Below are 11,721 nucleotides of genomic sequence, written 5' to 3'. Positions count from 1 at the left end.
TTTCATGGGTGTTTTCTGTGAAATTCATTGTTGATCTTGAAGTTGGCGACAACCATTCTTTCATGGGTTCGTCAGCTTCATTTTTTATCCGCATCTGTTGAAATCTTGTCTCGGATTCGTTTATTCTGGATTAAAAGTTTAAAAGTTGGATTTTTTAAAACATCAAGATTGCGAAAGGTATTTGAATTTAGGTAGCTTTCACGGAATACGGTAAGTAATTTACAGTCAAAAATGAAATGTAGTTCGTCGCCTAAAACGTTACAGGTGGAACATAATCTATCGGTTCTTGTCGGGAATTCGTTGGTGTCCAATTGAACGAGGAACGGACTCAGGTTTCAACGATAGAATATATTTATTTACAGCTTTATATACAGGATACGTTGTGACAGCTTGCGTGTCTCTTTCACACAAACGGTATTTTAAAAACAGTTTCAGCCCTATTCAGCCTACCGTGACACTCACGTGATCATGTGATCATAGTAATAAACACACCGTGAAGTCGGCGTAAAATGCCGACAGTTCTCGGTAGATGGAGATTTGACAACTTATTTACAGGTAAGAGATAAGACCCAATCCTGAACTGGAATAAACTGGTCACTAAGTCGTCATCAAGCCGATTTATATAGTTTTCAAATTTGATATCCTTCTTATATTGTCTAAAATTAATGTATAACGGTTTATTATTTAGCCTATATTCTGTCTCTTGCACATGCTGATCACGGAGTATACGGTGTAATTGTTTTGGAGAAGTCCAAGAGTTTACCATAGATTGTTGTGCCCAGATATACGAAAGGCCACAGTCATCAAAAGTCTTCTTAATAAATAACAGCCAGGGGCTCTTAAACCTATTATTCAGATACAAATTATAAGATATCTTATAGAGAATCGAACTAAGTTTACTTTGTTTGCACTCAATCGTTTTGACCCAACAATTAATCGCTCTATGCTTTACGCTTATATACATAGGAAAGCGTCCTAACTCCGTACTCCTTAATACTTGAAGGTTATGGGAATATTTTGTAACTTTCATGATAATTTTACAAAATAAACAGTGGAGGTTTTCTAATAAGTCAAGGTTTTCATATCCCCAGATTTCGCAACCGTACAACGCGATAGGAGCGACACACATGTCAAATAGTTTAAACATTAAATCTACTGGAAGTTTCAGACGTCTGCCTTTTGAATAATAGAATACATAGCTTTCATAGCTTTATCATAGAGAATTTTTTTTTGATTTAGCGAAACTACCGTTCTAATTGAATTTCACTCCGAGATACACATAATCCTCAACTATCTCTAACTCCTGATTACCGATTACTGAACATGAATTTCGAAATTCGTTTAATCCTGCTTTTACTTCGAGCGAAGACTAATATTTTAGTTTTATCAACATTCACCGTGAGGCCGTTGTCGGCGCAATATTCAAATAATGTATCTAAATGTGACTGGAGAGATTTCTCATCTTCAGCAAGAATGACTGTTTATCGATTACAAGACTCCGCCCTCTGGCGGCCAATTTGCTCCACATAAAATTGTTAGCGTTTACCAAAGCGTTACAAGTTCACTGTCAGTATTGTATTTATCCGCCGGTTAATCAACTTATGAGAAACTGCATGGCCTCCTGATGTCAACCTAAAGAAAACTCAGAAACTGACCTTATTGGTCACATTTTTTGCTAGTTCTCGTTCAAAATAGGTTCCAAACTAACTAAATTGTAGAGAAATTATGTGAATGTTTTTGGGGACCGTATGATTTGAAGAACCGAAGGATTCATCCAGTTTACCAGAAGCAGTGAAAATTGCTCCTCGTTTTGATTAATTTTCTGGGAGGGAGGGGTTTTGAGCGGTGGCACTGCACTTCCGTGAATATCGAACTGAATATCGACCCCTGTACATAACTACGCGGGCCTGAAGTACCTTCATTTACCAGCAACCTTGGTAAAGCTCCAAATTCGATCGGAAGAGGTTTTTTTAATTCTATTTCTTCAAATAATTATACTGTCAAAACAAGAGACGTGTAACATTTTGGAGTTTCACGTCGATCCATGGTGTCATGTCAGTGATTGGATAAATTTAGGGTGTCAGTTCCTATTGGAATTAAAACGTATTTCGTCAAAGATATCTAGAAAACAATGAAAACAATCAGAGGAGCGTATTGTAGTACATCCTCCCTGACAGCGACCCCCGCGCACGAACCGAAAACTGCGCTGCGTAAAGTTACACATGTTTTAAATGTATTTTGTCGAATTTTTATGAAATTAGCTTCATTTTAATCGGTCAATTCTACTAGATATGTAAGGTTTAATGAACGCCTTCATGTCTGGTATTATTTGGAGTTCGAAATCGTGCGTGTTTGATCCGTATCATGTAATTTTGTTTTTCATTCGTATATATTATTTTAACAACACTAAATGTCACTGATAATTGTTATACATATTTCATCTATATTTCGTATTTCTTTATTGTTTTATTTCTCCATCTTATTACTCGTTGTCCTCTGAGACTGTTTGTCTGTGTCAGAATGTGTTAATTGTTGTTTGTCTCACTGTCATGTCACTACTCGTTACCTTTGTTTTTGTATCATTTTCCATGTCTCAACCTGTCTGAATCTGTGTTATATAAATAGCTATGTGTAAAAATAAAGTCAGTTCCAGTTTTGGTATTCCAAACTGATAGTTCGCTCGTTACTCTTTCGCTCTGTTCCGGATTTCCGACGTCGACCATTCTTCGAGAATAGGACAGATTATAGCTTTGCTAAATTATCTCTAATCCGTATTCAGTGTGCAGTGTCATTTTTGTTTTCGAACTTACAGCAATTTCTATCATATGTTCGCGTTGTTAGTTTAACGTCTTCGTTGTTATAAAGATATGAAATAGAATCAAAACATACCTAATCCATCAGTTCGTTTCTTCGATTACGACTTTAGGCGCTGTCGTGCCGTTCAAGGGGTTTGGATACTTTGCAATATCGCTTGTACTCTTCTTCGGAAAGCAAAGATGTTTCTTTTCATCTTGAAATTGGAAGTGACCCAGTCGTTTATTTGACTGGGTAGATTTCGTTTTTGATTTGTTTTCATATATGATGGAGTCCGTCCCTTACAAACCTGCATTAGCTTTAACAATGTCTTAACACAATTAGCCCGCAGATGGCGCTTTTTAATCGAATCACCGGGAGAGAATTGAAATTTCGCTCCACAAATAAAATACGATTTTCATCTTACTGTACGTGATCGCAATAGTTCTTTAAAAAGAAGAAAAATCTCACTAAGCGCCACAGAGCCACAGAAGCCCCTTTTAGACTTACCTAAAAGTGCCGGAGATGCTATACCCGCGATAAAGACAGAACATATTAATAAAATATATTTAATGCTGACTATACTATCTTTTTAATTTGAATGCCAATCGATTACATTTTTACGACTGATTCGAGATTTTATATTTTGCTAATGGCCGTGCTTCGCTTGATTAGTAGAGCCTCTGTAACTTGGGTTTCCACCAGAACCTTGATGATATGGGTACCCTGCTAACTTGCATAATAGGTCGAATTTATCCCGTAATCGCCAGTACCTTCATAACCATGACTCCCATATGAACCTCCATGTGATCCATGATAGGGCGAATTTATCCCGTAATCGCTAGTACCTCCATAACCATGACTTTCATATGAACCTCCATGTGATCCATGATAGGGCGAATTTATCCCGTAATCGCTAGTACCTCCATAACCATGACTTTCATATGAACCTCCATGTGATCCATGATAGGTCGAATCATCCCCGTAATCGTCAGAACCTCCATAACTCGGACTCCCATATGAACCTCCATGTGATCCATGATAGGTCGAATCATCATGGTGACCTGTGTGCCCGCTTTCGGCAGACAACATTGTCTGGTACGTGTTATTCAACTCTTTAATGCCTGATTTCAGATGTTCGATCACATGATCGATTGATATCATTTGGTGCTTGAGCAGCGTCGTGAAAACCTTGCACAATTTTTTGCCGAATTCATAATCGTAGAAGAAGGACTCTAACGTCGCAGCGAGATTCTCAATTTTGTCCCCATCTTCACAGGATAAAACCTCGAGGAACTTGCCGACAACTTTACCACCAAGTCTTTCCGAAGCACGCAAGACCCGATTCTGTGAAAATGGATAAACTATCGTTAGGAATTGAACATTACAGTATGGCCACCTGGTGGTCAGTGGGAGAATTAACAAACTGCCCTACAGAAAATGCAACACATCGATATAAGAGACACGTATGAAATGAATTCGTTTGAGGAAAATATGCACCTTCTGATGAGAAATTTGGCATTCGCCATCATCATCATCATCTCCATGATACATATCTCGTTTCCTGTATTTGTTCCTGGCAGCCAGAGTACCGCACACTGCCACGAACAGAACCATTAAACATATTAACTTCATCTTCACACTAAAACAACTGCCTGCGCTGAAAAAAATAAGATACAAAATAAACATTGAACAAACCGGAATCAGGACTTGATATGCCACAAACCCCCAGTGAAACTGGTTACTATACTGTGAAACTGGCTCCTAGTCAATGATACTGACTCTTGAACTATGAAACTGACTCTTAGTCTATGACAATTGACTCCTAGTCTGTGACAATTGACACTTAAACCATGAAACTGACTCAGTCTATGAAACTGATTCTTAGTCTATGACAATTGACTCCTAGTCTATGAAACTGACTCAGTCTATGACAATTGACTCCTACTCTATGAAACTGACTCCTAGTCTATGAAACTGACTCCTAGTCTATGACAATTGACTCCTAGTCTATGACAACTGACACTTAAACCATGAAACTGACTCCTAGTACAACTGACACTTAAACCATGAAACTGACTCCTAGTCCATGAAGCTGTATCCCACGTTTATGAAACTGAATCCTACGTAGTCTATGAAACTTTCCCCTAATTTATTCAATCATAGACTCGCAAACTCTTAAACTGTTCGTAGAGTCCATAATGAAACTACCTTCAGTGTATGCTGCACTTACCTTCAATTTGTAGCTTGTAAGACGTCACTGTTTCTCAACACTGCAACACTACATCCTCCCTTCAGAAACTTAACTGTTTTATACATTTTTCGATGTCAATTATATTTAATCAGACGAAAACAAAACTAACACGAATCTAAATGGATCCATTGTGTAGATTACTCCTAAACGCGAACAAAAAACCTGCATGAAATCATTGTTTGATAAATTATGAATTAACTGGCTTTTCTTTTATCTTTCCCCAAACCAAACTGAAGTTGCATCTAAAAGCTTTTATTGCGTAGTTACAGTAGTTTTCTATCAGACAAAGCGAACAGTTTTGTTTGAATTGAAGGCTTTGTGAAACATGGCTTTTTGTGTTATTTTCTAATTCCGCCAATTGATTATTGTTTTATTGCTGTTTGTGTTCAATGCGACTGTTGATTCAGACGCGTACGGATCCAACTGATTTGTAATATTAATTCAAAACAAATGCCGGTTTGTTTCAACGACGAGCGAATTAGTAGGGGTTCAATGCTGTAGGGATAGCTATAGACTTTAACTGCAGGGGTGACTTAAACTATAGACGATAATATTTTCATTGTTAGATATTTCAGTTTAACTCTATAACCTGATTTACAGTAGGTATGCCACGTGTTGAATTCATCGCTGATCTTTACTTCAATATTGAAATTCTTCTTCTTTTCCGATGTCGAGGAAACCTCTTCGATTAGGTAACATTCGCGGTAACAGGTCAAATTCCCCCCGGTAAAATCGCCCCCAAATTTGATTTCACAGCGAAATTCAATGAAGTACTTCAATATTGTTATGTTGAAAAACTTTTTCGTTCAAATATTTCCAATCTTCCGTGGTGTTTTGGATAGTCTGTGCCTTTTACCAAGCTACGTACGCGCATAAAAATGATACTATCGTAGTTTTGAAAATATCTATAACTCGGGGAAGAGGACTTTTACGAGAGGGGATTCTTACCTGAGGGATTTTTACCTTGTGGGATGTTTACCGGAGGATTGTTCCCGGGGGGATCAACCCAATCAACCCAATTATAACAGCGGACGTTTTTACTGTTTATCGTGGTAGCTAGGTTATATACGGTTGGTATCTGGGCCAATTTGGTGGTTGAATATAATTTTACATAGGTACCATGGAAACAGTTTTCACCATTTGTTAAAAGCCTAAGACACAAAAGGCTTTGGTACAACAATTGAAAACCCAACTTTTGTCAACGGGCTCTGAAACAACGAATGCAAGCTCAGGGACCTCGATTGCGCACCACAAAATGACGCCTAAAAACTGGGGTATTTCATTGTGTGGTTTAACAACACTAAATGTCACTGATAATTGTTATACATATTTCATCTATATTTCGTATTTCTTTATTGTTATATGTCTCCATCTTATCCCATTGTCCTCTGAGACTGTTTGTCTGTGTCAGAATGTGTTAATTGTTGTTTGTCTCACTGTCATGTCACTACTCGTCACCTTTGTTTTTGTATCATTTTCCATGTCTCAACCTGTCTGAATCTGTGTTATGTAAATAGCTATGTGTAAAAATGAAGTCAGTCCAGTTTTGGTATTCCAAACTGATAGTTCGCTCGTTACTCTTTCGCTCTGTTCCGGATTTCCGACGTCGACCATTCTTCGAGAATAGGACAGAAAATAGCTTTGCTAAAGTGGCCTATTGCAAATTTGTATCGGTGCTCTAATCAAATGTATGTTTGCTGAGCAAAATAAATAAACTAAAACTAACCCGTCTTTTCTACACTTTTATAACAACACTATCGTTGGTAATCAAATCTTCGTGTCAAAGTCTAATTTTGTGTCTGGTTTCAAATTGCGGTGACCAAGTTCGCCAGACAGTGTCTTTTGACAGGACATGATTTCAATGGCGACTAAAAATGTTGAAAAAGGGCTTGCAGGGGTTTGCGCCGTGGCTGAGTGTAGCGATGTTTCGTAATAAGCCACCTCGCCAGGAAATCAAGCGGTTTAATTTATGATGCATGGACGACGTATAAACTCTAGTTTTATTCTCTACATGTATCACGCGTTCCAGTGGCACTATCTATCTATTTATCTATAATGTACCAGTTCAAATATTTGCGAATATGAACGATGGATTGAACGAGTTAGGGTTAGGCGAGTTAGGCGTTTCGGTTTCAGAAATGAATATGAACTCACTATTTTATGTGTGTGTGTGGTATAGAAGACACAGATATGGGTCAGTAAGGTCTTTTGGGCCTTGTACAAGACAAATGTTTTGAGTTCCCTTTTCTTAATAATGAACTCTTAATTTTTACTCCTTTAATGCCTTATTAGTCGGAATCTTATCAACTTGTCTGGCAAGATCAATTTTTTTCAACTTCAAAATGCTGCAAAATGCGTCTAATCAACGCTACGCCTGCAAATATGCCTTTTCAATTTAAGATATTTCTTTCAGTGTGTCATAAGTTCTGCAAAAGCAGGCTTTAGATCCACCCCTGAGATATGATATGCTAATTATACGTGTAGAGAGGAACCTTGTTTGGATCAGTCTGATTACTCCAAAATTGAATGACCTGCTTTGCGAACTAGACATTCTTCAACGACACGACTGTCAGAGGTGTTCACCCGCTGTGTAACATTCCACTCGTGATTTTTACGTCTCAGTCGAAGTACACAGACCTTTGGTCGAGGAGACCAGAGTTGAACTGCATTATTCCTATTATTCCTAATCGGAATACACTTGTACTTTCACCTGTGAAATATATTGGACAAACTATCTGAAAGATAGTGCCAATTATATTATATCGTTAAGTTCAGTTCATTTCAGTTCGGTTTAGTCTATTGCTCCACAAGTAATGACATTGTAGCGAACACGAAAAACCGCAAAGAAAACATGAAATAAGTAATGAAGTATTGAAGTACATGAACTTTAAAGCGGAATCGTTGTTGTATCAACATTCGATCAATAATAGAATAGAATAAACAAAGAAATAGGAACAAATACAACAGTCATTCCGGTACCGCTTAGAATTATTTGCACGTCGTTTGCGTGTTGAATTTACATACAACAATGTACGGTTATGCGTTTAACGCCAATCAATTTACGTTTTAAACGTAAACGAAACAGAAAATGAACGTTTAATTATAAGCTGTACCGTATGGTGGGTGTATAGTCAGCATGTATATGATTTGATACCTTTTTGATAAATATCCCTGGAATGAGCAGGTTTTACCTCGGTTATGTATAGATTGTTATCGTCGGGATGTCGTCTTGAGTATAAATTTGTTTCTCAGACTTTGAAAAAAGGGACAAACTAAAATGAAATTGAATTCGTCTCACAGTTGCTGCCATAATACGTTTACGACAGGTTCGATCTATGGTTTCGCTCAATCTGGCGTTTGCTACCAATTTCAATCTGTGGTTCGATCTACTGAGTCGACTCATATATAGTTAGGCATAGGTGTGAATATCATATTCTAGATTATCAAGTTATCTGATTGCAGTGCGTTTGGAATTGTGTGCGTGCTTTGATTGGATGAGGACTTTAAACCAATCAACGACCACGATTGGTGTTTTTAAGGGGGCTGAAAAGTATTTTCTTTACATTTCAGATGCCGTTGCGGGACTGACACCATTTGGAAGAAGGGCGCGATCGGGGAAAAATACTAAGGTAATCTTTATTCATGCTCCGCCTCTATATAGGGAGTATGGAATTTAGATATCTTATAAAGCGAATATAATACACGTATATATCATATGTTTCTATGTATATTATTTTCATGAGCCCTCTTAGAATACTTAGGATCATCTCTACTGTGCATTTTCTCTCCTCCGAAAAACATTCGAAGTAGATAAGACCAGAAACTAAGTTTCCATGATGAGCATACAGTCAACACTGAAATTTAGCTACAGTTATTTTCAGCCGTAAGCCCTCGTTTTAGATAATTCAACTTCATTACTGGTGAAGTTAAAGGATGACATGGAAGCGTGGAAGTTTAAGATTTCACTCGTTGGTGACGTGTATCTGGCACAGTTACCGAAATGTCTGAACTGTTGGGAATATTACTTTTAAAAACAAAACATCTAAATTGAAAATCCTGTCGCCGGTTCCATGACCTAGACTTACGACCAACCATCTTAGGTCTACAGCCAATCTAACAACGTAACTACAATACTGTCGTCTCTTGGACTTAAGCCTCGACTATGGAACCAGTCCCCAGAACTTGTATCCGTGTAGCAAAAACTATGACCGCACTAATCGCATGTCTCATGTCGCAATGTTGCAAATTTGAGAAATCAACAGAGATTCTCGAAAACTAGAGATTCACGTAGTTTTTATGTTTCCAAAGTCGTTAAAATCCATTGAAGGACCGGCCAAATACTCGTGAAACACACGTAACAAACAATAAGGTTTTAAGAAGGGAGAAATGATCCAACAATGCAGGCCGAAAGCTCCTTAACAAAATAGGGGCTTAGCAGCTGTAAAATGGTTAATTAAAACAAGTGCATTAGGGATGCTGATTTAAATTGAAATATATATTTTAGAATGCCTGGCAGTAGAGACGATAGCGGATTTATGGTCGTCGTCACTCAGAAACTTTTGGGTACAAAGGACCAAAAAGAGCTGACCAATGTTTACAACGAATTAGGTGCTCGGTTCGAAGAGGTAATTGGTTCATGAAATAGTTATTTATTACCTTTCTGTTTTGTCCTGTTTGGAATAATCTAAAAAAAATAAAAACGAAATGATGAACGGTATTAGTATCGTAGTCTTTTTAAACGAGTTTTTTTTCTCTAATTTAGGGGGTAAGGACAGTTTCCTACGAAGGCCCGATTGCAACAGCTGAAATCGTACGTCGTTATGTAACGGACGACAAAGCTACCTTCTTAGATGTTGGTGCTGGTACTGGTATACAGGCTGAGGAGGTGAGATATACACACATTTATCACATCTTATCAGGCGTATGATATTTTTGTTTTCTTGTACGAATTTCTATAAAAAGTATCTAGTACATTCAACGTTGATAATAGATTTTGATAGAGATTCTGTTTAGTATTTCCCTCACGGGTGACTGTGTGTGGTGGAGAGTAATGATATTCCCAGGGACGAGCAAAGTACATTCGTTACTACTTAAGGGACAAATTATGATAACAAACATGGCTGCACTTTTGGTGGAACGAAAGATATGATACTCGCTTATATACATTACATACATAATTAATAGATTTTTGCTTTTCTTTTCTATTTCCCGAATGTGTATAGTTACGCAAAGTCGGTTTCTCGGGAGATTTCGATGGTCTAGATCCGTCCGAAGAACTGGCCAAGGAAGCGATGAGAAGGGGACGTTACCGGCAGTTCTTCCACGAATACATTACGGAAACTGAAGAATGTTCTATTAAGACAGGTACGTTCGTAAATAAAATCTAAATGCATTATACCAAACACACGACAATGGATCTGGTGGACTATATAACGAAGAGTCCATGGCTTAACGCAGAGAATTGGGTGGAAGGTCTCTGTGTAGGTTAATTGGTTTTATTTGTTTCATGTATCTGATTCTTTCAGGAACGTACGATAACATAGTATCAATGGGTGCGTTTATACCACATCATATCAAATACCAAACAATTACTGAATTACTGAGAATAGTTAAAACAGGTAGGAACAATTCAATCGTGTTCTTTGTTTGTTGCAGAATGATTATTCAGTAAGAGAACCTACTTCTGACAATCCGGTAGTCTTCAGGAGCGGGTTCCATATTCAAGGCTAAGACCATCTTATTTCTATGTAGCCAATCGAATAACTTAAGACTAGTCTGAGCTCATTTTGGTTCTGTAGCCATTCTAACAACTTAAGACCAGTCCCAGCTCATTTTGGTTCTATAACCAATCTAACAACTTAGACCAGTCTAGGCTCATTTTTGTTCTCGGGCCAATCTAACAACTTGAGACCAATGTTAAGATTTAAGACCACTTTGAATTAAAGAAGTCTCGACCATGGAACCTGATGCTGGCGCTCGTGTCTCTAGACCCAAGGCATTAAATTTATCTTCTAGGTGGCTACGTGTTTATCTGCATCCGAAAGAACTATCTAGAAACGGAACATTACCAGGGCTACCAGCAATTCGTGGACAAACTTCAAAAAGAGGGAATATGCGAATACACCGCAATAGACATTCCGTTCTATTACGTCGACTACCCTGGTCTCGTGCTCGTCTTTAAGAAAACACAATAAGTTCGTCAATCAAATGTTGCATTAAAAATCTATCGGTGAACTGATTTCCGTTTGGACTTTTTACCGTCTGAGGAATTGAGACATTTTGATACTTGGGCTGTGTACATAGTCTTAACAAGTATCTAACACAATTGATAATATTTTTCTATCTTTCTGTATCAAGGATCTTTCCGCTTTTGACTCGAGAGGCCTCAAGACGACGTGGATAAGTTAAACAGATTGTAGTTCTTACCCTCCTATCTAAGTTTAGCAGTCATATGGCAATTTATAACATTGTAAAAACCCTGCAGGATGAGATATTTACCGAAATCACCGGGTTTTCCACCAACGATTTACAAAATGGCAGAAAGATAACGTACGGCGGACATCGAACATTGAATTATCTGATTAAGTAAAATTTCAAAGATTGAATCACATCACCAACAAAACAATTGAATATTTTCCATCCTACTTTCTTCTGATCGCGATCAATATCCTTTC

General features: G+C 37.7%; 2 protein-coding genes across 2 annotated transcripts; one reads left to right on the top strand and one right to left on the bottom strand.

Moving 5' to 3' along the window:
- Window positions 1-3,400: 3,400 nt before the first annotated feature.
- LOC141912209 (uncharacterized) lies at window positions 3,401-5,065 on the bottom strand. The gene is made up of 3 exons (XM_074803428.1): window positions 5,027-5,065; window positions 4,294-4,453; window positions 3,401-4,140 (listed from the first exon to the last, which is right to left on the bottom strand). The coding sequence occupies exons 2-3, from the start codon at window positions 4,426-4,428 to the stop codon at window positions 3,523-3,525; spliced, it is 753 nt and encodes a 250-aa protein (XP_074659529.1). The 5' UTR covers window positions 4,429-4,453; window positions 5,027-5,065; the 3' UTR covers window positions 3,401-3,522.
- A 3,549-nt stretch (window positions 5,066-8,614) lies between these two features.
- On the top strand, window positions 8,615-11,285 carry LOC141911973 (methyltransferase-like protein 27). Its single transcript, XM_074803105.1, has 6 exons — window positions 8,615-8,676; window positions 9,552-9,672; window positions 9,810-9,932; window positions 10,270-10,411; window positions 10,573-10,665; window positions 11,063-11,285. The coding sequence occupies exons 2-6, from the start codon at window positions 9,553-9,555 to the stop codon at window positions 11,239-11,241; spliced, it is 657 nt and encodes a 218-aa protein (XP_074659206.1). The 5' UTR covers window positions 8,615-8,676; window position 9,552; the 3' UTR covers window positions 11,242-11,285.
- The last annotated feature ends 436 nt before the right edge of the window (window positions 11,286-11,721 follow it).

This window comes from Tubulanus polymorphus, chromosome 10, assembly GCF_964204645.1.
Source record: "Tubulanus polymorphus chromosome 10, tnTubPoly1.2, whole genome shotgun sequence".
In the NCBI taxonomy this organism is placed as follows: domain Eukaryota; kingdom Metazoa; phylum Nemertea; class Palaeonemertea; order Tubulaniformes; family Tubulanidae; genus Tubulanus; species Tubulanus polymorphus.
The sequence above is the reverse complement of the archived record's forward strand: the minus strand, read 5'-3'. Positions and strand labels throughout refer to the sequence as shown.